At 42.6% G+C, this 23,968-nt stretch overlaps 2 protein-coding genes across 5 annotated transcripts; both read right to left on the bottom strand.

The window, feature by feature from the left end:
* Positions 1 to 8,096: 8,096 nt before the first annotated feature.
* Positions 8,097 to 19,731, bottom strand: LOC306780956 (voltage-gated purine nucleotide uniporter SLC17A9-like). Of its 4 annotated transcripts, XM_079273518.1 has the most exons (18): positions 19,432 to 19,731; positions 18,512 to 18,709; positions 17,906 to 18,045; positions 17,234 to 17,333; positions 16,584 to 16,714; positions 16,382 to 16,478; positions 15,571 to 15,667; positions 14,874 to 14,961; positions 14,752 to 14,786; positions 14,536 to 14,651; positions 14,097 to 14,152; positions 13,945 to 13,974; positions 11,403 to 13,571; positions 10,317 to 10,372; positions 10,021 to 10,237; positions 9,723 to 9,877; positions 9,496 to 9,589; positions 8,097 to 9,371 (listed from the first exon to the last, which is right to left on the bottom strand). In XM_079273518.1, the coding sequence occupies exons 1-13, from the start codon at positions 19,560 to 19,562 to the stop codon at positions 13,393 to 13,395; spliced, it is 1,398 nt and encodes a 465-aa protein (XP_079129644.1). In that variant the 5' UTR covers positions 19,563 to 19,731; the 3' UTR covers positions 8,097 to 9,371; positions 9,496 to 9,589; positions 9,723 to 9,877; positions 10,021 to 10,237; positions 10,317 to 10,372; positions 11,403 to 13,392. The 4 variants fall into 4 exon arrangements, with proteins under 4 accessions (XP_079129644.1, XP_079129642.1, XP_079129643.1 ...); XM_079273516.1 differs by having other exon boundaries at positions 10,317 to 13,571; XM_079273517.1 differs by having other exon boundaries at positions 10,021 to 10,372.
* A 989-nt stretch (positions 19,732 to 20,720) lies between these two features.
* LOC306780856 (glucose-induced degradation protein 8-B homolog) lies at positions 20,721 to 23,225 on the bottom strand. Its single transcript, XM_079273359.1, has 5 exons — positions 23,138 to 23,225; positions 22,691 to 22,820; positions 22,407 to 22,603; positions 22,092 to 22,289; positions 20,721 to 21,788 (listed from the first exon to the last, which is right to left on the bottom strand). Exons 2-5 carry the CDS (start codon positions 22,806 to 22,808, stop codon positions 21,615 to 21,617), a joined length of 687 nt encoding a protein of 228 aa, XP_079129485.1. The 5' UTR covers positions 22,809 to 22,820; positions 23,138 to 23,225; the 3' UTR covers positions 20,721 to 21,614.
* Positions 23,226 to 23,968: the final 743 nt, after the last annotated feature.

Raw genomic sequence — 23,968 nt, 5'->3', positions numbered from 1 at the left:
CACGCTCAGAAAAATAAACAGACACCTTGTGAATTCTGTTGACATCTTTTTTTGGGGAGGCAGATCCTAAGTGGCGTCAATTTAAAAAATAAAGTAAACATGTTGACAGGAGCAACGAAACTGTGTTTTGACTGCTGCTGTCAAGGGAGGTTCCCCCTGTCTAAAGTTTGCACAGCAAATGATTCAGCCTCAGTGATTCTGCCCTGGATGTGTGTGTGTGTGTGTGTGTGTGTGTGTGTGTGTGTGTGTGTGTGTGTGTGTGTGTATGTGTGCACTCGGCGATCAACTTCTGCTAAATACTAATTACTGAATACTTAGTACGGATGCCCTTTCTATTGGGTCCCTTTAGTATAAACATTCATTATGGCTCTTTTTCTCCTTTGTAGCCCGTCATTATTCCATCGCCCCCCCCCCCCTCCCCTGGAGCAGTGAGACAGAGCCGGGGCCGGACCAGGCCGGGGGAGAAAACACTGTAGAACCAGAGCGCCAGGACCTGGGAATGCACACAAGTGATATTTGTGCGCAGAGATCAAAAAGCGTTTACCTTTAGATGTTTCCCCCGATATGAATATTCAACATCCTTATTGAAATCTAATTTGGGTCTCCTTGTCTCAGGGGTCTTTTCATCAGTGCCTGTTGCCCGAGGCCACCGCTGATTGACAGCCAAACTTTAGTAAAGAGCAAGCAGGAAAAAAAAGGGGGGGGGGTGGTGGTGTGTTTGGAGATGTGAGCGGCGTGAAGCCGGGAGAGAGCTGGAACAGATGAGTGGAGGGGTGATGAAGGGGGGGGGGGGGGGTATTTAACCTCCTCAAACAGAATGCTGCAGATTATTAGGATCTGTGAGTGAAAATACAAAGCGGAGCTATTCAACAACATTACATCATTTCTCCTGTAGACCGTGAATCTCCCGCTAACCTCGGTTAGCACACAGCTAATGTCGAGTTTGCAAAGGACGAGCGTTTAGTATTTCTCTTCGGCAGAAACTGGAGAAGATCCACGTAGATTCGTCAGAAACTCTTTTGAGAACACAACAGTTTTAGTCTCCAGTCTGATGGATTTTGAGTTTTTCTCTGTTTTTATATCACAGCAAACTTTGGACTGTTGCTCGAACACAACAAGCAATTTGAAAACATCACATTGGATTCTGGGAAACTCTGGTGGACATTTCTTTTTTCGCTGTTCACATGAATTAAGAAAGACGACCCCAGATTATTCAAATAAATGAAAGTAATTACAGCCCAGGATCTACAGGCTATAAACTGTACATGTTTCTGAAAAATATCAACTTCTTTCTATTATTTCCTGAGATAGAATTCTCAGCTGATATATCTGCTTTACATCAAGAAAACATTTTGGTCCTAATTAATAATGATGGCTTGAAAAACATAGCAAAGAATATTCTGTATGTATTTAATCCAATTTTGCTTCTACGTGCATTTTATACACTTTACAAAAAAATGATTTGTCTTGTGTGATAGAAAACTGCCTGACAGCACATTGACTGTTTGCTTATTTCTGACATTTTATAGACCAAACGATTAATCGAGCCGATCGAGCAACAATGGAAATAATTGTGAATTCCACCCCCACGAAAAATATTTAGGTATAATGGAGTAATTGCTAGACCGGTATGTTCATCACAGTCAATGGCAATATAGAAGCATTTTCACATTTCACAAAAATAGTTCAAATTGTCATAGAAAGAAGATTTTCTATATTGACACAGTCGTGAAAGTATTTAATTTCTTCTCTTCTCGTCTTAAACTGAGCATCTGACGCTCCCCGCCAAAGGCAAGGCACCATATTGTTTTCTAAAATTATATTTCCAAACATTTGTTCAGTCATTTGTCTGACTCGGGACCTCTGACCTCCATAACCATTCATTTGGCAAAATACAAAAACTAAATAAAGAAATAAAAACTCCGTACTCTCGCTCTGTCTGCAGGGGAGAGATGCTCTGCAACGATTGGACTACATTTAAGTCTTTGTTTTCCCGGCTTATATAATCACAAATATTCGAGGCTAAAAAACAGCCTGAGCGTCCTCTTCTCCTGGAGCGCCTCTGAAAGAAGAAAAACAAACAGTGTGAGGAAGGATTCAAACCTAACCTGTGGAGCCTATAGAAGCAGACATTACGATGTTAGTTCCACAAAAAAAACTGTCTGTGTTGGATGTTACCTCTGTAAAGAGTCATATTTCTAATAGTGGGGGCTCTGAATTAATATCTCATGTACATGAGGACACAAGAAGGAAAAAGAGGAAGGAACTAAGTTACGTCTTAGTTTCAGACTTGTCCTTTGTCATAGCAAGTCTGTGATGTCCTCACAAAGAATGCACGCATTCTATTAAAATGTCCTCCTAATCCAGTGAAACCAACGCACACACACACACACACACACACACACACACAAACCAACACTGTCCTCATCTGGCCAGCGGGTTGAGCATGATTTAATGTTATTATTGCGCAGGTGTGGGTCTGGTCCCCCAGGGTTCCATTAAAATGATGCCCCTCTCAATAGTGGCTCCATTTGCTCTTTAGATTTAACACAGGCCATATGTCTAGCAGGAGGCAAACAGCTGATGGGGTTTAATTGACAGAAATCAACATATTTGGTTGTGTGTGTGTGTGTGTGTGTGTGTGTGTGTGTGTGTGCGTGCTCGGGCTCAGGGGATCTGTTTGAAGGGTCAACTGTGTATCAGAACAGAGTTTGGATAGAAAGGAAAAAGAAAGAGGGCAACAGAGAGAGACGTTGATAGCTATAGGAAACAAGAGGAATTCATAATGGAGACAGAGAAAACTGCCCCAGATTCAAACAACAGTTTAGCATTGCAGGACATACCACCCCCCCCCCCCCCCCCCGGAACATCAACGTGTGAATAAATTTCCTTCATTTCGGAGCTGGCGTTCTTGTCCATTCCAGGAACAACCGCTGCGTACAGAGTGTTAACTTCATGTTTCATCTCGCTTCACAGAGACGCTGTACCCGGCTGCAGTCGAATCGCATCAAATTGCCTCTGTCACAGAGCCCCCCCCCCCCCCAACAAAAAAAACAAATGTAACCACTGCAGGGGCCCTCAAACCCAATCAAACCCATGCGCACCACACTGAAATGATATGTTTTGAAACCATTTAGTGCTCGTTTAACAGAAACATGTCTTGGATGTATTTTTGAAAGAGTGGAATGGTTAAAAGTAGTTCTTATTCATAAGGGACGATCCAACACGAGGCTAACAGGCGCAACGCAATTAGCACATAAAACCTGTCAATGGCCCTCAATATCACAGCCCTCTAAGGAGTAACAGACTTATAAAGCCTCCTGATCTGCCACTACAAAGTCATTAATCCTTCCCACACAATGACCAGTCTTAAACAAGGCCTCTATATCATTCGATAGCCCTATATGGCAGTTTAGCGTCGCACTAATTAGCATTCAGATCAGGGACCCGGAGAGGCAGCCCCCTCCGCCACAGAGGACAGGACATAGGACGAGATGGCGACACGGTGAAATGTCATTAACTCGATGTTAATTACTAATTAATGGGGCTATTTCATTTACATGTATCTCTGGCTTCTCTGATGGGGCCTGCCTTTACTGGGTTACTCTTACAAGCCGACAAGTTGGGGGAGGGTTTTTTATTGTCTCCCCTTCTTCCTCCACGCTCACCCTCGCCGTGTTTCATCTCTGCTAATTAAATAGCGGGCCACTCATCACGATTATGTCTGCTTTTACAACGGCATTTTCTGTCAGCGAGAGCACTCCAATAAGCGACCGGCCACCTCTTTAGCACCGGGGCTGTTTTTTGTGTATTAACTATACATCAAAAGCCAAATTCCCTGCCAACTCACTCGGACTCCGCTGACTTCTAGCTGACTTGTTACTTTCCCTCACTTGTGACCCCCCCCCCCCCACCTCCCCTCCTCCCTTTCCGTCGCCACGCGGCAGCCACAAGCCACCCGTCTCCATGGCAACCCGAGCCGCTCGGTCCCATGAGATGGAGTGGGTTGGGTTGACTAGCGTCTGGCCATTCACACGTGGGCAGTGCCAAGCTAGCCAACATGGCACACAGCATCCTGCCATATGGTGCCGCCACATACGTCCCGGCTAGCCCGGACTCGGGATCTGGGCCTGTAAGCGAGACGCCGGTCTGCAGAGGACGGACCTGCGCTCTATAGACCCGGATCCAGCTGATCCACATGCAGGGCTGACGACTCGTGAACAGACGAAGAGTTCTCAGGTTCTCGGTGGAAAATATCTTGATCATTCTTGACCTGTAGGCAACACGTGTTTATGAAATAACGAATAGAAATCACCATGAAAACTTCCCCAGTTCACTACTTACACCAGGACAAGTATTTGTTGTGTTCCAATATGTAAATGAGGCATGATCTTATTAAATATGAGCTCATTTGCATACATTAGAACAGAAATGTGAACATTGCATAAAAAAAGGTTAAAATGTTTAATTTTGTTGACATATTAGTCAAATGTTTTTCGGGAATGTTTGATAACTCTGCATCGCTCCATAAATCAGAAGATTCTGTCAACAGCCACAAAAAGAAAATCTATTTTCACCATGATTCTTGTAATAAAATACTGTATAAATGAGGGAATTAATATATTACCAAACCCTCTTTAACAACCTTCAGAATATAGATATGAATGTCTGAGATGTTTTGTAAAATGACATTCTGAAAACACTACAGGTGAATTGGTTGAAAAAAAAAAGAAAATGAACTAATAGATATCACCATGAAACTTCACCAGTTGATTGATTACTGACATTAAGACTATCTTTTTATTAAAAGTTTTTTTAAATGTTATGTTTAAATATGCAAATGAGGCATTATCTAATGGTCACTTTTGGTGAATTTAGGAGAAATCTACAGAAGCAAATAGACAAAGTAGTATAATAAACACCTGAATGTGTGTTTTGGATGTTTTCTTTCCACTAGTCTGAAAGAATCTCAAAATTGACGAGTGCATGAAAAGCAATGCTCTGCTTGTATTATAAGAGATCATCCACAGATACTCCCGTCTACGGCAGAAGAAGGTGTTGAGAGGCTGGATGTGCTCTCATTGTTGACACTGTGCTGCCTCCTCATGGCACGACAGAGCAAATACATAGAGAGCGAGCAGCACACTGAAACAACGCCACAGTGTTGACAAAATAGACATTTTTTAATTCAAAGTTAATATATGCTTTTAAATACAACATGTATTAAAAGCATTAGAATACTGCATTTGTCCTGCAGGAATGTATTCTTTCTATCATACACATCTTACATGTTATCAAAACAGGATTTGACATAAAGGCTTTTAGGAACGCAAAGTGAGAAATGCTGGTGAACAGATCAGTTATTTCATAGAACATGTTGCAAGATATAGTAACAACACTACAAGCAATGAATGCAGTTGTAAATAATGCAATAATAAGGCTAAAAGGTTGAAGGCTGAGTATTTTGTACCGTGGTATTATGTAAATACATTTGGTATCTGGAAGGTTTGTGTACGAACACATCAAATAAACAGTCGGTACAGAATCAAAGTGACATTTGGCGTCTATCAGATTTTATATCAAAATTAATTATTCTAAATAGTCAGACACAAATGATCGAAGTACGTTTGATATACAGTAAATGTATCTTTACTCTGAGGGACAGAGACCAAAGGTTTTGAATAAATCCACGCCCACATTTTTGTAACCACTGACCAAGACAATGGGCACTTCAGAAAAATAAATCCATTCCAGCCAAAGGATGCACTTCAGAGTGTTTGCAGAAAACACTCAAGAAAACACGTGTGTCTTTGTATGTGAATAACAAGTCCCACAGAAGCAACACAACTCCTACAGAGAAGGCAACAATGTAGCGATAGTACAAGAATCAGTTACATGACAGTGTGAACACATCCTAAAGTTCTGCCATCGGGCACAACATAATAAATGCATAGATTTAAAAAGATACACGTGTGACGTGAGCATCTAGACTGCAAGTGAAATCTTTCTGTGCTGTGAATGCCAAAGTGAAACGCTACAAACAATCACTTCAACATCCAGCCGGAGCATGACGGCTAGCTCGTTGCTACATACTCTGCGTCAATGTTCCAAATGTTCTCCAGTTCCTCAACTGTACTGACCCTCAAGATTTATAAAATCCTCTCACCTGGCCGGCAACATTCATCGTGTCAGTGTGTAACAGAGAGAAACTATCTTTAAATCGGCCTCAGCGAGACAGAGACACTATTTGTGACATCGCCATGACGAGTGAACGGGCTCCATTCTGTGCTAACTATAGGGAGGTGAAGTCCCGCCCCCTTTTGCTTGACCACCACGCAACCTTATTTCATTAGAAATACGTACGATAGTCAACGGTGAGAGATAAATAATTATGTCACCCCGTTTGAATTATTCCGTGAATTACACATACAATGTTAGGTCAACTAAAATGAAAGTTTGCACGTCAAGAAAGTTACGTTTTGTCGTACAACTATTGAAGTATAAGTGAAAAATACCGAATTAAAAAGACGACACCCCCAAAAGTCGAGTAGTTGATGCCTCTCTCTGAAGTGCTGGTGTGTTTCGTACCAGGATGGATTCACACCATGTGTACTGCAAAGGCAGTGATATCAGAAAGAATTCCGTGATGTTTTGACATTCCAAAACACAGTGTACTGCAAAGGCAGTGATGTCAGAAAGAATTCTGTGATGTCAGAAAGAATTCCGTGATGTTTTGACATTCCAAAACACATAGTATAAAGTATTGTGTACAGACAGATCAAGTCACAGATTCAACAAGTCACAGATTCAACAAGTCACAGATCCAACTAAGTCACAGATCCAACGAATCTAACAATTCATTCAGATATGTCTCACTTTACAGAATACGCACAGCTCCCCAAACTCTCCATAACTGGCCGAGGGCTCCGCCAGGTGGAACGTCTTGACAAAAAGATGCTCGGCACCCCTGCAGGAAACAGCAGTCGTCCTATTAACTGCATCCACATGTCACATGAGGTATTGCAAAACGTCAGGAAGCACAACAAACAACACCGAACCCGCTGTGTCCCTGCTGGGGTGGGCATTGTCCCTGATAGGATGGAGAGGTCCCACTACATTGCTCTTCATGGAGAAAAACTACTCCATTTCAGCACACCTCAAACAAAGTACACGAAGCAGATGCTGGAATGCAACAATATGCAGCTAACTCATGTAGAGAACAGCAAGGTTGATCTCCTGCCGAGCTGCTTTCCATCTGTCTCTAAAAAGGGAGCACTTGCAGGAAAACGCTGTGTCCCTGCTGGGGTGGACATTGTCCCTGATGGGGTGGGCATTGTCCCTGATGGGGTGGAGGGCTCCAACTACCCTGCTCAACTTAATGGAGAACTACTCCATTTCAGCACACCTCAAACCAAGTTAATGAAGCAGAAGCTGGAAGGCAACAAGGTGCAGCTAACTCGTGTAGAGAACAGCAAGGTTGATCTGCCGAGCCGCTTTCCATCTGTTTCTAAAAAGGGAGCACTTGCAGGAAAACGCTGTGCCCCTGCTGGGGTGGGCAGTGCCCCTGCTGGGGTGGAGGGCTCCCACTACCGTGCTCAACTTAATGGAGAAACACTACTCCATTTCAGCACACCTCAAACCAAGTTAATGAAGCAGAAGCTGGAAGGCAAGAAGCTGCAGCGAAACAGATGATTGTAACATTGTTTGTTTAAGTAGTCTAAACGTGGTTTAGATGAGTAATATTGTTTGTTTAAGTAGTCTAAACGTGGTTTAGACGATTGTAACATTGTTTGTTTAAGTCGTCTAAACGTGGTTTAGATGAGTAATATTGTTTGTTTAAGTACTCTAAATGTGGTTTAGATGAGTAATATTGTTTGTTTAAGTACTCTAAACGTGGTTTAGATGAGTAATATTGTTTGTTTAAGTACTCTAAACGTGGTTTAGACGATTGTAACATTGTTTGTTTAAGTCGTCTAAACGTGGTTTAGATGAGTAATATTGTTTGTTTATTTTGAGTTAGTCCGACTCAATTTTATCAAATACAACCTAAATAAAAAAATACCATTCATGACCCCCAATTAAGACACGAGACAAAACCTAGTTCAAGTGTTTTTTATTGAAAATGCTTAAATACAGTCAATATGGTACAAATCTGACCAGCCATGATTCTAGAGCCTGCATTTCATTTTTTACAAAAACACTGATCAGAAAAGGATAGCAAAAAAATTCCAAAAGGATCTATACAGTGCATCTTTCATCGTTAAATATTAAAACAGTAGTCTTGTAACAGCTCCACAACTGGTGAAAAATAAATACCAAGCTATCCCAAATCCCTTGGTGCCACAAACAAAGACGCCATGAGGGTGGAGGCTATGCACTGCTCTCCAAACAGGGAATATCATTGCACTGCAGTGTAGTCATTCACCAGAAACTATCATTTCCAAAAAGCACAAAACTTCCTGCAATCGATATGTATAACCACTATTGCAAGTGCTAAATTCCCACTACTTTGGTTTGTCAAGAGCAATACAGCTGTTTTCTTTCCTACCAGTACAGATGGTAGTACAAAAGGACTCCTTTACACTGAAGAATAGCCGATGATGTGTTATCATGTGCAGAAACAGGCAACTTGGACCACTTTTGGGCTACAACAGTAAAATCACAAAACATCCACAAACTAAACAAGGATACTCATAGTCAATGGAAGTTACAGCGTATTGAACCGTGTTAGGGTCCATTTCAACTCGAGTAGAGAGTCATTCAATCAGACGAGGAAAATGGACGTGCAAGTTGACGTTGGAGAGTAATCACACTCGAGTTGGGATGTGGAGGTGAATTGGGCAAAACTTTCTGTGCGTAAACACTTAACCAAGCTTGCAGTGACATGTAAAAGTTCCGTAATTTACAGTCTCTGGCTTGCCTCTGTGCAGCTTAGTCAATTTTTTCAAAATGTCAGAACCAGGAAAACATCCATGAGGTCATGGATTGTCGTTGACTGGGCGGAAGATGAAAGTAGAAAACATCCAAAAGATCTGACAAGGTTCTTTGGCTTTGTCACTTGGTGTTCACCTCTTGTGCAAACATCTTGATTTTCAGCTCCTGTATCTTAGAATTCAGCTTGTGCCCATCCAAATTCATTATGACCTTCTGGAGAAGCTCAAAGATGTACTTGAAGTTGTCTGGAAAGCTTAGATTAAGGGCACAAATTAGCCCAAAGCATGATGAACGCCATGATGACACCATCTACGTTGTTCAGGACTTTAATGCAGTTGATCAAGTCCCACGTCCTCTGGCTCCCCATCTCTTTGGATCATGTAAATCCTTATGACAGCGAATGCGATGTCCCTCACTGCATCCTCAGCGGCGGAAGCCTGATAACAACACAAACACAGAAAACTTGTGTTAAGTTAATCCACAAACATATATGTATATACATATATATATATGTGGGTAACACTTTGACGCTACATGGGAAACATATTGCGATAAACTTACCAAATTGATAAAGAGTCTGGATCTTCATTGAGGTAGATGACAGGCTTCTCAGATGCCCTTCCCTTTTGGTGTTGATGTCATCACACTAAAAGTTCTGGATGAAAGCAGAATAAAAGCAGGATATTTACTATTCATCAAATGTTTTTAAAAAAGCAGATATGGACAAGAAAATATTACAATAACCACCCCAATACAGTGAAACTAATATTGTATACATATGTACTAACCAAATCATTGATGGTCAGGACATCCTTGACCTTTTCTCCTTCACACCTCCTTTGCTCTTTAAGCCCTGTATCAGGGAGTCTGAGAAGAGGTCCAGCTGTGACATGAACTTTGATTGAAATGGCTTGGTGGTCATCAGCAGGAACTCTGCATTGACCTGAATAACAAACAAAATACAGCTGTTTGTTACTTGTTTATTATAATTACTATCACATTATGTGGGATTATTAGATTCAAATTGCGATTGTGAAGCCATTAATCATCAAAATGGTAAACAGATAGAAACACACGTTTACTTACTTAACTTTGCTGGAACAGGGAAGGGGCCTCTGCTCCACAATCTCTGGTTGAATGTGCAGTTCAGCATGTGTGATTGAGAAGCTTACTCCATGTATTAAATGTACATGGGCAATGTATGGACATGTATAGCGATAACTGCCCCTACAATGCCCATGCAACAAGAAATACCTGCTAGCTAGTTCCAAACTGCATTCTTTACACTGCCACATGCAGAGTCCTAAAGAGAATAAAGATAATTACTACATATCAAACTGAACAAATAACAATGAGAGATCAGCTTGCATCGAGCATATAACCTATTACGTGCTATCATTAGGAGGTTGCCTCAAGAAGCTTGGTAATGCTGATCAAACTGCAAAAGATGAGATAAATATATTAGTGGAGGGAAAGGGTGGAATAATCCAAAGTTAACATAAAACAAAGTCAAGTCAAAAGTGCTTTGGAGCACTCACAGATATAATGTTACCATTTAGAATGGACGAGCAATTCACCTTTTACAGCAACACTAAAGCTACATACAACAGAAATCAAATCATGCAAGCGTGTTAAATAAGATTAAGACAGTCATTTTAATAAAATATCAAACTGTTTGCCTTGAAAACACATTTGCACTCCTGCCTGCGTTCACACAGTGTAAGGTCATAGAAATACAATGAGTAGAACGGACATCGATGTTTGTCTTGGTCGTTTTACTCGTTCAAAAGAAAATAGTGCTCAACACTGAGCATTGACCGTAGTATAACAGAAAAGTTAGCCCGCTACATCGATCAGTTCTTCACAATGACGACGGTACACGTACAAACTGCCGCTGCTCTGATCCCGTTACATCGGTTTGAATGGGAATGTCCGTTCTACGCTCGTTCTATTTCTATGGCTGCTGCGATAAAACACCGAGTGAGAGGAATTCAGCGGTTTTATGAGCTCATGATTTATTCATATTAAACATTTTTCAGTGAAGAAAACGTGGCTAAACCCACTACAACTGAACGCCCACTACTAGCGAGAGTGGCCTTCTGCGGCCTGATCTGCCTGCCGACATTATGGCGCTGGAGAGGGGGAGACCGTAGTCTGCTCGTTTAACTGCTCTCCTACTGTTTTTTAGTGCATACAGTTCATAAGGAAGCCTTCGGCACTGCGTCCAAGCCGTATTAATGACAGTACCCTGATCTCTGGTCTGCTCTATAATGCTAACCACGTTGGCTACATAGCTTGCTAGCTAGCCTGCCAGCTAGCCTGTGTTGCCTTCGATCTTATTAAAAACGGAACAGTCCTGTGGCTAAGTTATCACGTCTGTTCCACACGTCATTATTACAGAATGGAAGCCTTGATTGACAGCGAGGTACATTCTAAACTACTACAACAAAATATGTAAAGTTACTTACCAAAGAATGGACGGTCGGTTTGAATCTTGCTGCAGTTGGAAAGGGGGGAAAGACGACTGAGAGCACGTGATCTGGTACATGCGCAAGGGGTAGTCCCCCAACTAAACACATTTATTTTGAGTTGATACACACCATCTAACCTAAATAAATCTAATAAATGAAAGTATTCATGCATTTTATGTTAGACCCATTAAATATAAATGTGTTCATTTTTTAACTTGATATATTTAAATTAATCAAACACGATTTAAATGTGTCACCTTTAAGAAGGGCTTGAATCGTTTTTTTGAGTGCAACTCACTCGTTATTTCACTTCCAGGCTGATAAAAAAAGAAAAAAGAATCGTCAGATAAAAACACATCAGGTACCATAACGTTACATTTGTGGGTGGAACATCGCTAAGTTAGCTAGCTCACTAGCAAGCCAACGTAACAGCCATGTTGGTGTCGAACAGCGATGTGGTTCATTGGGCGGTTTAACTCAAAACGAGATGGTACTACAACAAACCTACGACACACTGCCACTTTCTTGACGTGCAAAATTATCTGTTAAATTGGCCAACATCACATGTGTAATTAATGGCACAAATTTAAATAGGATAAAAAAAAACTATTTGACTCTCTCCATTTCCCTCCCCCAAATTAAGGGGAAGGGGAGGGGCCTCACCTCTCCATCCCAAATATAGCTGTCCCCTCCTGCCTATACAACGAAGTTAAGTGCGATGACAACAAGTCGAAGATCTAGTTTTCACCAAAGTGATGATGTGGACCGTTTCCCTCAAAGTGGAGGTCAGAAAAGAAGCGAGGAAACTAGACCCGCTGAAAGGTCTATTGGGGTTATTCATACTGCATTACACTGTTAATAACTTATTACGATTTTATGTCATCTCACCTAATATATATATTTATTCATTTTAACGTAAAATATTCACTAAAAAAAAAATGTAACAAAATGACTTTAAATCAAATAAATATACCGGTACTCCAAAGTACTCCCAAATAATTAAGTGAGGTATTTCTATTACATGCAATCACATAGAAATAAAGAAAGAAAATGATTCATTACCTTTGGTCTTCAAACGCAAAACATATTCTTTAAAGCAACAAACGGGGAGAACGCACTCCATCAACGCCGCGTCGCCGTGACCCCTCTGACTGTACCGACAAGATGAGCGTGTCGCCATGGAGATGAGGAGGATACCAGGAAACGGTAAAGGTCATTAGAGCGCCTGCCAAGTAATTAGCGGCTGGGTAATGAGGTGTCACTCAGACAGTGATGGGTGAGAGTGGGGCGTACCAAGAAAAGACTTCAGGTGCGGGAGGCTGGACTCTTCCCTGCGTCACCCCCACCACCCCCGCAGGGTAAGAACACACACACACACACACACACACACACACACACACACACACACACACCCCGATAAGTCACAACTGTCAGAGCGCTCCACATCAGTCACTCTCGACGATTTCCATGACTACCCTCCTGCTCAGTAACACATTCTGTAACAAATGACAAGCGTAAAACAGCAACGGTTTAAAGGTGCTGAATGCGAGATCGGGAGCATTTTTCTGTTGCCTCTCGACGGCTCTCAACATGGCGACGGCTCACAGCTAATGGTGCCGACAGCAGCGGGAACAACGGCAAAACCGTGCTGGCAGAGCTAACTGTGTTTTTCCTGAAAGGGGGAACCGGAGTTTGCTTGAATGTGGAAATGTGTTCAAGGAGGCCGCGGAGAAGTTCAGGATTACTTTCCCATTCCAGCCTTGATCACAGCTGTTTTTTTTTCTTCTGGGATTTGAAGCTCTAGCTCCACAACAATTTGCCAGTAATAGTGAGCAAGCTCTGTGGTGTGCTTTTCAGTAACTCTTGCGTACTTCATCAACCAGACACAGAGCCGATCACAGTAGTTTTCGGACAATGCCCAAGCTGCTGGTTGCCAAAGAGTCGTATCTCCCTTGGAGGGGGGACAAGCACGCTGGTCCCTCTGGATCTAGATGTGGATGTTGTGGTGGCGGACCTTGCTCGGGTCGATGTCGAGCCGGCGGGCCTCGGCGAAGGCCAGGAAGGTGCAGAGGCCCAGCAGGTTGACTGTGGTGATGAGGGTAAACACAGACGTCCAGGAGCCGGTGGTCTCGATGAGATAACCCGACAAATACACCAGTAGGACCCCTGCACAGGAAGCACACCATCACCATTAATAGCAAATTACCACAAATATTTAAACAAAGCACACAAATCTTCCATGTGATTGTCCCGCAGAGAGAATGTCACGGCCCGTTCCACATCCCTCACAGGACCGTGAACTGTCCTCTGCTCCCTGTATTATTCATCTGACACTAACTCCATTACGCTCCCTTGATGAAATATGCATGTGCACATAGGAGGCAGCATGACTGACTGACAGGCGACACATCGGCTCAAAGTTTTAATTTTGTGTGAAGCGGATGAATCATTTCACTCGGTAGATTGGTGTAATTCAGCAACTGCTGGTGAAAGATTCATCACAGATATTTTGTTCCCAGTGTCTCTGCCAGAAACTCACCTAAGAACGCACCAAATGTATTCATGACACCTGTGAAAGAGATGCAGACGCACACATGCAAAATTCAAGATTTAATTAAAATTTCTCCTGTGCTTTGATCATCTTAAATAAAACAAAAATGGTGGTTTTTCAATTATTTTTTTTAAACTTACCAAATAAAGCTCCAGCACAGGAAGGAGCAAGATCCTGAACATTTACAGACACACCGCTGTAAAAGAAACACATGCCATGAGCCATATGAGGTGCTAAACTGACTAATCTCAGCCACAAAACATCGACTGTATCTATATTGCTTGTTGCATATATTGTATTTCAATGCTGGAATATGAGTGAAAACACATTTTCTTTCTTTAGGGAGTGAACTCATTAATAAAGTAGCGTTACTGTGGATCTGGAGGGAGAGCAAACAGATGTCAAAATAAAATCTACATTTGTTCTGACCGACAGTTGGAGACATATTAGATGTATTGGAGTCAACAGTAATGTAACTTTCATCAGAAAAGTCGCTAATCTCCGGCGTGGAGGCATCACAATGTGCTGGCTTCAGGGAGCGAGAGGTCGGAGCGGCGGGTCATTTCTCGGGGCCAGTACCTGTGGCTGAAGGTGGTGAAGCCCATGGTGGCGGACACAAATGCTACAGCCCAGGGGAAGGTGTTGTTACCACACAGAAGGAGGGTAAACACACTGGACACGCCCATGGAGAAAAACTAACAGAGGGAATGAACACAAGAAACAAAACATGTCAATCAAAGTCTCTCATAGAATAAAGAGATAACGGAATAATAAGCCATCGGTCACATATTGTACCTGCATCAACTTCCTCACTGAGGCTGTGTCGTAGCCTGTGGGGATAACGAGAGCAATTAGGACACTCAATTATTGAGCTGCTTTGTCAATAAGAACTAAGATCTTCTCTTCAGTTGATCTACCTTGACTGATGAGGTGGTCAGAGAGGTAGCCACTGAACAGGGACGAGGGAATGGCCACCAACCAGGGAATGACATTGAACACCCAACCCTGGAAGACAACCGTTTGTGAGGCGTGAATGAACTTTAACCAGAAACGGCAGGAAACGTTCAGTGGAATCCTCTTGTCGTGCAATTGTATACAGTACATATATGCTACGTATCCTCGTAGAATGGTTCCTACGATGCCCCACGAGAGCGCTCATTGTTTCATGTGTTTGAAAGAGTCACTATGTGCTCGTTACGTGGATACAGTCTTTTCAAAATAAACTTCAGTCTTCACAGGAAACAACCGCAGTTAGATTTAGGAAAAGATTGAGAAATACTTAATTCGTTTTTTCGGAAAAGATCTCTGTTTAAATTACAATAATTACGGAAGTCTTAGCATAGCCGTTAGCATGCAAACAGGCTAAGCTAAGATGGTTAACGGTAGGGCTGGGCGGTATGACCAAAAATGCATATCACGGTACTTTGTAAGACTCTGGCGGTTTCACTTAACGTTATAACTGTTAGCTGCTAGCTGTTGTGAGCATGTCGGCATGCAGGCGTTAGCGTTTAGCTCAAAGCACTGCCGTGCTCAGTCTTTCTTGATTTGATCCCTCGTGGTTGTTTTCCCCGAGTCATTCATTTTACCGCGGGGTCAAACAGGTAGCCTGCTTACCTTGGCATCGGGGAACGTGTCTTTAAAGAATGTGGGCAGCCATGACAGAAGAGTGAAGAAGGTGCTCGCTGTGCAAAGGTGAGTAACGATCACAGCGCTGAAGGAAGAGAGAGAAACGGACACAATGAGTGCATAGAATGTAAACATACTGTAGGTGTCCCAAAGGTTGGTCAGTGTTAACGAAGGCAATCGCCCATGTCTTTGAGCAACGTGTCATGATTTGACAGAAGCTTACAGGGGAGACACATGTAGGTCTAACTTTAAATTTTTTTTTAACTTTTTTTATTTTTTTTATGGCGGGTTCGTGGGCCACGTAAAATGACGTGGCGGGCCGGATTTGGCCCGGGGGCCTTGCGTTTGAGACCCATGCTTTAAAGGCTGTTTCTCAGACTCCCTCATTCCTCTCTATATTCTGAAGGTTAACACAGAGGGGTTTGTTCATATATCATTCATAACCTGATTCATACAACATTTTATTCAAAAACACATGGCCAAAATAGATTTCTTTATGGCGGTTGACAGTATTTTCTAAGTAAGTGATTTTTGGTTTTTACCCAATTCACCTGTAGTGTCTCCCCTAAAGGCAAGCAGCATGTGGTTGAAAGCATGAAGAATACAGAGCGCATGAATATGAAAGAGGCATCCAGAGGCTTTCTATTCTAAAAGCTGTAATTAGTCTACAGAAAGTTCTATCACAGAGAAATCCGGACTAAGTTATGATGCGTCAAGGCCGAGATAAGTTCTACACACATACACACAGAGGCTTGCACAAGCAACCCCCCCACAAACACTTCCTTCATCTTTATCTCACCAGACTGCAGGTTGCTTAAGGAGCCTTAACCAGTGCCTTTTGGACAGTTTGGACTGGGACCCCCCACTCCCCAGGGACTCCAGGGTGATGATCGGCCCTGCAAGACGCACATGAACACAAGCATGTGAGCGAGACAAAGAGGGACACCGACTCCTTCAACACAAATAAGCAGCGACAGGATTCATTTAAGGGCTCCCCTTGCCTTCTCCTTTGAGCAGATATTTCCACATGATGTAGGCCCACAGCACGGAGAGCAGGCCGGACACATAGAACACACTCTGCCAGCCGTACAGGTCCAGCATGAGGGAGCCGGCCCCTCCGATCACCAGAGTGCTGGGAGAGAAAAAGCACAAGACATGACAAGTCAAACAAACACACCCTGGTCCCGAGATGTCGGAACGTCGTGAAGTACTTGACGAGCTGAAATTTGGAAACGCAAACAAATATCAGGATGTTCAGGCAACCATCTGCATATACACAGCCTGTATATAAGAGGTGACATCACCCTTTGGAGGGTTTTGTTTTTTTGCAACCGAAAGTGACACAAGAGGGCGGAGCTAAGTACAAACGAGCGCTGGATAAGACATTTTTAAGCGACCAAAAATGTTACAATTAAAAATATCAAGTGAAGACAACCAGACAAGGCAGTGTAACCGACCTGTCAATCACTAAGATAGTCCCGCCCCTAAAGCATCCCCTGCTTTATGGTCTGTGTGACTCTAAATGGACCATAATGTACTAAATGAACATCATGCTGTATTGAAGAAGACTTGAAACTAGAGATTGAGACATAAACTCATGTTTACAATGTTTACTGAGGTAATACCTCTTTACCAACCCTTTATGACTCACCCCAGGTAGGAGCCGCTGCCCACGGTGCTCATGAGGAAGCCTCTCTCGCCCTCCACCACCCTTTGAGAGCACAGGCTCGCCAGGGAAGGGTAATGAACCCCTAAAACCAGGACACAAAAACAGAATTGTTTGACGTGTCGATAAAAATTCAAAAGAGGAATAAACGAGGCAATAAAAAGGCAACACACAAATGCGAGCCAGTGTGAATTACACAGCAAATACTTTTGACAGGCGCTGATAAACGTGCTTCTGTTTTGGAACGAGATCTCGCTGCCGAAGCCCAGGTAAAGACACGCCCTAACCACCACACCACCACATGACACAAAGGAGTGTTCTGCCCCAGACGAACAAAGGACAGGTGCCACAAACTAAACATGTTGGAATTCATACTAGTCACAGAGGTCTATAAACGGCATATGGTTCCTCAATAAATTAATTCATCATTATTTTCTTCTGTTGATAAAATGCAACAGGATTTCAGGCTTCACTGCATAAAACAAACGTACCTAAAAATGTACTTTTAGAGAAAAACAATCACTCAGACGACACTGACTTTAACATGCATCTCTTTTTTATGTTGTCTGCCTTTAACCTAACACAGGCAAACAAACTTAATAAGTAGAATAATTACGCCAGGTCCAGACCTCGGTCCACACCGTCCGTCCATCTCACCTTGGAACAAGCCCATGAGGAAGCGGGCCAGCGTCATGGAGAGGATCGGCTGGGAGCAGAAGTGGGCCAGGATCGGGGTGAAGGCGGTCATCGACCCCCAGGCTGCTGCAGCCAGCAGGAGGACCTTCTCACCTCCAACCCTGAGCACACGGAGTATAAAGGAACACAGTCTGTATCAGCTTCAACGTCCGCCTGGTCAGAGAGCGGAGCTAGAGGAGGGGAGAGGTGGCCCAACTGTGCGCAAACGCTGGAGAAAAGAACTCTGCAAAGTTAAACGGATACATTTTGAGGCACTTTGGTGTGACGGTTCTGTAGCAAATGCAACTCTTATCTGTTTATGATGTCAGTGAGAGCATTTTAAGAGCTAACAACATAACACAAAGGAAAACATCCAGCTTTATATACCTGGGTCATCTCTCCAGTCTGAGCAAACAAACAGACTAAACAGCGTCACTGCCATGCAAATAATACTCCATGAGCAGGACGCTAAAACAGGTGGCAATTGTTAAAGTCCATCGTCACAGTCAGCATTTATTCATCTCTGTACTGTAGACTCCGTTTTTACAGAGGCCAAAGTCATGTCACAACAGGCCTATTGTTCCCCACCGGTCGCTGACGTAGCCCCCGAACACCTGGGTGAAGCAGTAGCCCCAGAAGAAGCTGCCCAGCACCATGCCGGACTCCTTCTTGGTCCAGTTGAACTGCTCCGCCATGCTGAAGGCACAGATGGGCATCGCCACGCGGGCGCAGTAGAGGAGGCACGTCCCGAGCAGCAGCACCACCGTCCATACCCTCGCCTCTGGCCTGTGGGGGGGGGGGGCAGAACGTACTGAAGCAGACATTTGGGGGACAAACCTTTTGACAAAAGACCACATGATCACTTATCTAACAAGTACATTGAGTCAAAGTGGCTTCTATACTCTCAGAAATAAAGCTGCGACCTAAAGTCATGAAGGGTTATTCAGTTTGTCCTCATGGCAGAACCCAACATAAAGGCCTAGAACCCAACATAAAGGCCTAGAACCCAACATAAAGGCCTAGAACCGTATACCTAGAACCTAGAAGAAAGGTGAGAGCCTCTGCCCTTTAAGCCCGTTTGGAACCCCAACTTCTAAAAGTGTATCTCCAGTGTTAAGTGTTAAGTTTAAGAGTTATGGATTCATGCAGTATGGTGTCAAACCCATATATAATAAGTGAATGGTATTTTTATGATCGACCATTTGTTTGCCATTAAGAAGCAGCGCTTAGTCTACTTCCTTCTTCACCAGCCGCTCGATCGATACGTTGTGGCTCCACATCTTCATCTGAACTGACCCGTTAAATGTGATACGTGTCATGTTTTACCACCACGACATGAGGTACTTTAACCTTACACGGCAAGTAATCAATATTACCATGCGGCACATGAAGGGGTACGGGACAAAGAGTTGCTGAAAGTATCTTTATGAATGTCGGTTCATGAATCGCTCGTTTGTAACGTCGCCGTTAACCAGGAACAAGCAGCTGAACGTTTGGAAGCGCGTTACCTGGACCAGTTGTTGTGTTCGGTCCACTTCTTCTGACACCCAGGAGCTCCCACCTTGTCGGCCGGGTGGCTTTCCTTGTGGCACACCAAATCTGGACTATGTTTCTTGCCATATTTTTGAATAACTGCCATTCAACGCGAGTTAACGGCAGTCCTCCTCCTCCCTTTCAACCGCTTCGCTGATTTACTTTCGATCTCTTTCCGGGTTCGATCAAGTCAGTAAAAGTAAACGTTCGGACCTCACACGAGTGTTTGCGGAATGCTAACCATATCTTAACAAGAAACTCTGATCCATAACCAGCACGACTGGACTGTCAGGCGATGATCACGGAACTGAGCTTCTGGAGGAGGGAGTGTGTTTTTTATTCTCGAGGAGTAATCCACGTGTCAGTTTTCTCTCTCCAGCCTCTTCACTCCGCAGTTCTCCTGGTGATCGGTAGGGTGAATGATCTTCTAAACGGTCTCAACTGTCTAGTCTGCCGACTCAGTGTCATCCCCCAAAACAACCCGGAGGAAGACGCCTGGCTCCGGTCACCGGCTCCATATGACGGTGCAAATAGAAACATGTAACACAGTGTGGTCTACGGGAGCACCGTTTGAGCACCAGGATGTACCGCTGCGCGGTTCTCACATCCTTGATTAAGTTAAAGCAGCACCACAAGGATACATACTCCATTATAAGGAATGCATTTAATACACAGTTGCGTAAGAAGTACTCAGATATTTCAGTAAAAAAGTTGAAATATGTACTAAAGTCCTGCAGTTAAAATCCAAAAAGTAAAAGTACTCACTATGCAAAATTACCCATTTCTGGATAATTACTCATTTTAAGTAACATATTTAATAGTGGCAGAAAAAATACTCATATTTTTGCACAAAACAGAGTCAATATTGTCCTTAAAGGTGGAGCTTATATGAATGATACACACATTGCTGGGTAGCTTTACCTCGAATACTATGTCATAAGTTATTCGTTGATTTATACAAGTTAAGATTCTCTGTACTTTGAGCTTAGTTTAACCACTTAGGTCATTGACTCGTTTAATCTACTGCATCACATATTATAAATGGATACCTGTTTGTGAATCTTTGTCATCTGTAAAGTGTCAGAAAATTACAGTGGAGTTAATTGTACAATATTTCTCTCTCAAAGGAAGTGAAGTAGAAATATAAAATACCATCAAATGGACACTCAAGTAAATGTACTTCATAATTATGCAGTACTTGAGTATATGCACCAATTTTTATGAGAATTCCAGAATTAAAAACACTCAAAGCATTTCATTTTTGATGACTTGCGCTGTTTAAAATGTCACTTTTATTGCAAAACAATATCTGAGCCAAAAAAAAAGCACATCAAATTCAGCAAAAGAGCTACTTATTCCATACACGTTAATAATCTATCTGTAGAAGTGTCTCCATGTCTGTGGACAGAGATTTATTCATTCACATCTCATTAATATCTGATATCTTAGAACTGTATGAAACCGAGGCTGCCTCCAAGCGTTAACGTTCCAGGAATCCTTCCTTGTCCCACTTGTTAACTGCTACCGTGATGTATAGCTAGAAACATTCTCTCCTCTTGGTTCCAGTCTATGTTTGCATCTTTTTATAATGTCTCATGCAATAATGCGGCACGTTTCTTAAGCTGAACTCAAACTTTCAAAGTCACAGTAGTTCCAAAGAACTCAAAGATCTCAAGTGTCTTGTTTTGGCTAATGCCGTCACATAAGAGTACCAGCTGAAAACCACCAGCTGAAATGTGTGTGTGTGTTTGGATGTAAGGTAAAAGTTTGTGTGTTTGAGGAACACCGAGCCAACCATTTCTCCTGAACATCAAACTGGTCGCAAACAGAAAGTGACAGCCTAATTTAGGCTTTATTCACACCCTCCTACGCCGACAACTTTCCCTGCCAACAGACAGAAAAACTAGTGTAGCTGAAATATACTAATTTTACATAAACAAATATGTAAATTATAATAATGGTCTGCATGTTTAGTGTGAGAAGTCATTTTAAAATGCCATCAATCCAGTTTACACATTCTAAGTTATTAAAGTATCAAAAAAGCAACCCTTACAAAGAAGAAAAGGTTGGACTCTGTATGAGTCAGTTTGTCGGGGTATAAATAGATAAAGGAAATGTGTCCATTTGTTGTAATGATGTATGTTTTCACTGGGGGTCCTTATTTTGGGTCTTCGATGGTTCCCTTGCTGAGGTCTGTCATTTTGGGATACTTCACTTTCTTTTGGTCGAGTTCATTTTGAGCCCACAGCAGTAGCTTCAGGAGCTTGGCCAGCTTGGGTGTTGACTCTCTGTTTTCATAGTCTAGCACGCACTGATTCACTTCACTCCACACCTGAGGGACAAAGACACAGACGTGTGATCGCTTTGTATACCTTCAGTGGATCACATGCAGAGACCACCCCAAAACACACACACAAATCTAGTAATTCATAGATAAATCATGTGAAAATTGGGTCAGAAATATGCAGAATTTGTCTGAAACATTCTGCAGCACATTGAACTGTGTTCGGATGACACAGAAAACCTTTGTTGTGGGATAATCATGAATTACAGGTAGCAGTTTAAACTGATTCCAATAAGAACTCAAGTGCAAGACACGACAGTGATGAGCTTTACTGATAGGCTCCAAGCGTACCTTTTGTCTCTGCATCATATTGAGCAGATCTCCAAAAGGCGAATCCTCTGGGTTGTCGAAAGCCAGCAGCGCCAGTGTCCTCTCCATCTCGGTCAGACATTCCCGGCTCTCCTCCCCCTGCTCCGCTAACTGCAACTGGGCAAATTCGAGGGCAGCTTCGGTCTCCCTCAAACGTATCAGCTCGATCAGATGCTGCTGCTGCAAACGCAAAAGGGCGCAACAGGGGAGTGAAAATAACAGAAGTAGAAATGAGATCGATAGAAGTGCAAAAACCTGGACTTCTGCAAACTTGGGAGGCAGTGTGTTGTATGTTACCTGTAGGTGGAAGTAGAGGTAACGGTTAGTATCCAGCAGTTCTGGGTGCAGACTGTTGATCAGTGCAATGGCGTCCTGGATCTGTCCCTTCAGGATCATCTCTCTGATCTTAATCCGTTCATCTAGGGAGTCCAAGTCGACACTGGGCTCTATTCCAGACTCCATCCTGAACTTCTCCGCGGCCTCCTTGAAGCCCTCTGTTAAACAGAACACATTTCCACATTCAAGCAAACAAACAGAGAGCAAACTTTGACTAATAATGTTTAAAGAAATAGGTACTTCACCTGTGACCAGGTAGTTCATAATGAGCCTGTTCATATCAGCTCTCTGTATATGGACATTGTTGAGTTTTTCCATCCACTCTTCCCTCGTTATCTCGTCCTGCTTCTCCGCATAACTCATTGTGATAATATCCTTAAACGAGTAAATAAACAATGGTATCGTGTGAGCAGACAGAAAATATTTTTTAGCTACGTAACATGACGCAACAACGGTTTTGGGAATTAGCTACTCGGTTTGAGAGAAGTCACAACAGTTCGGGCCTTCGGTGAAAAACACAACATTGAAGCCTGACTTTCGTCAACACGAATCAAAACAAAGACAACGTCCCGCTTTCGGTGCACTTATATCGAATACACACATCGGGAAAGAGTGCTATTCTGGTTTGTTGTCTTCTATCTACGTGTATATACAGTTGTAAACAAGTATTATGATTGTAAAATTCACAATACCTGAAATTGTTGACGCTACTTCCCAGCAGCAGCTAGCTTGCTAGCGAAGGAGAGTCTGTTCTTCTTAGTCTTCTTCTTCTTCTTCTTCCTCTCGTACACTTCCGGTAAACTACCCGGGAAGTACGCTATGCCGCCCCCCACAGTGAGTCAAAGGTATTGTAGTCTTTGACAACTATGATTTTACATTGCTTATTATGGCCATAAAATGTGTTTTTAAATCCTTCACATGGATTGATATTATTCTTACTAGTCGGGCAAAAGTTTTGAACATTCAGTGAGTGTTTTGTTTTATATCGGATAGAAAACAATTGAGTTTAAAAACTAGAACTACAGCACAGCTAGCCGCTAGAACGAAAGCGACCTCTACTGGTGCAAACATGCAATAGACCAAACTGTAGATCGTCTGAGGTCGCAGAGGAACTCCACCGACACTAGAACCTCCTCAAAGGACAACAGAGAACATGTGTATTTCACATTTTAATTAAATTACACTTAGGTGGGCTGCTGAACAATACAAACCACCTATAACCATATACGTTTCCCCCCCATTTTTGTGATTAAAAAATAAATAACAAAACCCTAAATCTAAATGATTCAGTTTGGATGTATACCTTTTAAATTTGGGTTGTTTTTTTATGGCCTTGTCACAATAGATGCTCCAATTTAAGTTGAGTGCAAGTTCTCACACATTAAATGTCTGTTATCTGTGGGGGAGTGATGTTGCCCTTTTCCTTTTTTATTTAATGAAAATTGGATTTTCTATTGCAAAGAGACAGTATTAATACATGTCTCTGTCTAGCATTAAACTATTTTTTTAAATCACGATAATAT

This window comes from Melanostigma gelatinosum (genome assembly GCF_949748355.1).
Source record: "Melanostigma gelatinosum genome assembly, chromosome: 8".
Lineage (NCBI taxonomy): Eukaryota > Metazoa > Chordata > Actinopteri > Perciformes > Zoarcidae > Melanostigma > Melanostigma gelatinosum.
Note: the sequence above shows the minus strand (reverse complement) of the source record. Positions and strands in the feature narration are given on the sequence as shown.

What these genes read in the sequence shown, in the direction of transcription:
- LOC306780956 (XM_079273515.1), bottom strand. Translation starts at nt 19,562, where the DNA reads ATGGCAGTTATTCAAAAATATGGCAAGAAACATAGTCCAGATTTGGTG. An exon ending in CAGTGAGGAAGTTGATGCAG is followed by an intron (nt 14,652 to 14,751) that starts GTACAATATGTG and finishes TCCCTCTGTTAG; the next exon opens with TTTTTCTCCATGGGCGTGTC. An exon ending in TACATTTGGTGCGTTCTTAG is followed by an intron (nt 13,572 to 13,944) that starts GTGAGTTTCTGG and finishes CTTCCTGTGCAG; the next exon opens with GGGTCCTACTGGTGTATTTG.
- LOC306780856 (XM_079273359.1), bottom strand. Translation starts at nt 22,808, where the DNA reads ATGAGTTATGCGGAGAAGCAGGACGAGATAACGAGGGAAGAGTGGATG. An exon ending in ACCTCTACTTCCACCTACAG is followed by an intron (nt 22,290 to 22,406) that starts GTAACATACAAC and finishes TTGCGTTTGCAG; the next exon opens with CAGCAGCATCTGATCGAGCT. An exon ending in ATATGATGCAGAGACAAAAG is followed by an intron (nt 21,789 to 22,091) that starts GTACGCTTGGAG and finishes TTTGTCCCTCAG; the next exon opens with GTGTGGAGTGAAGTGAATCA.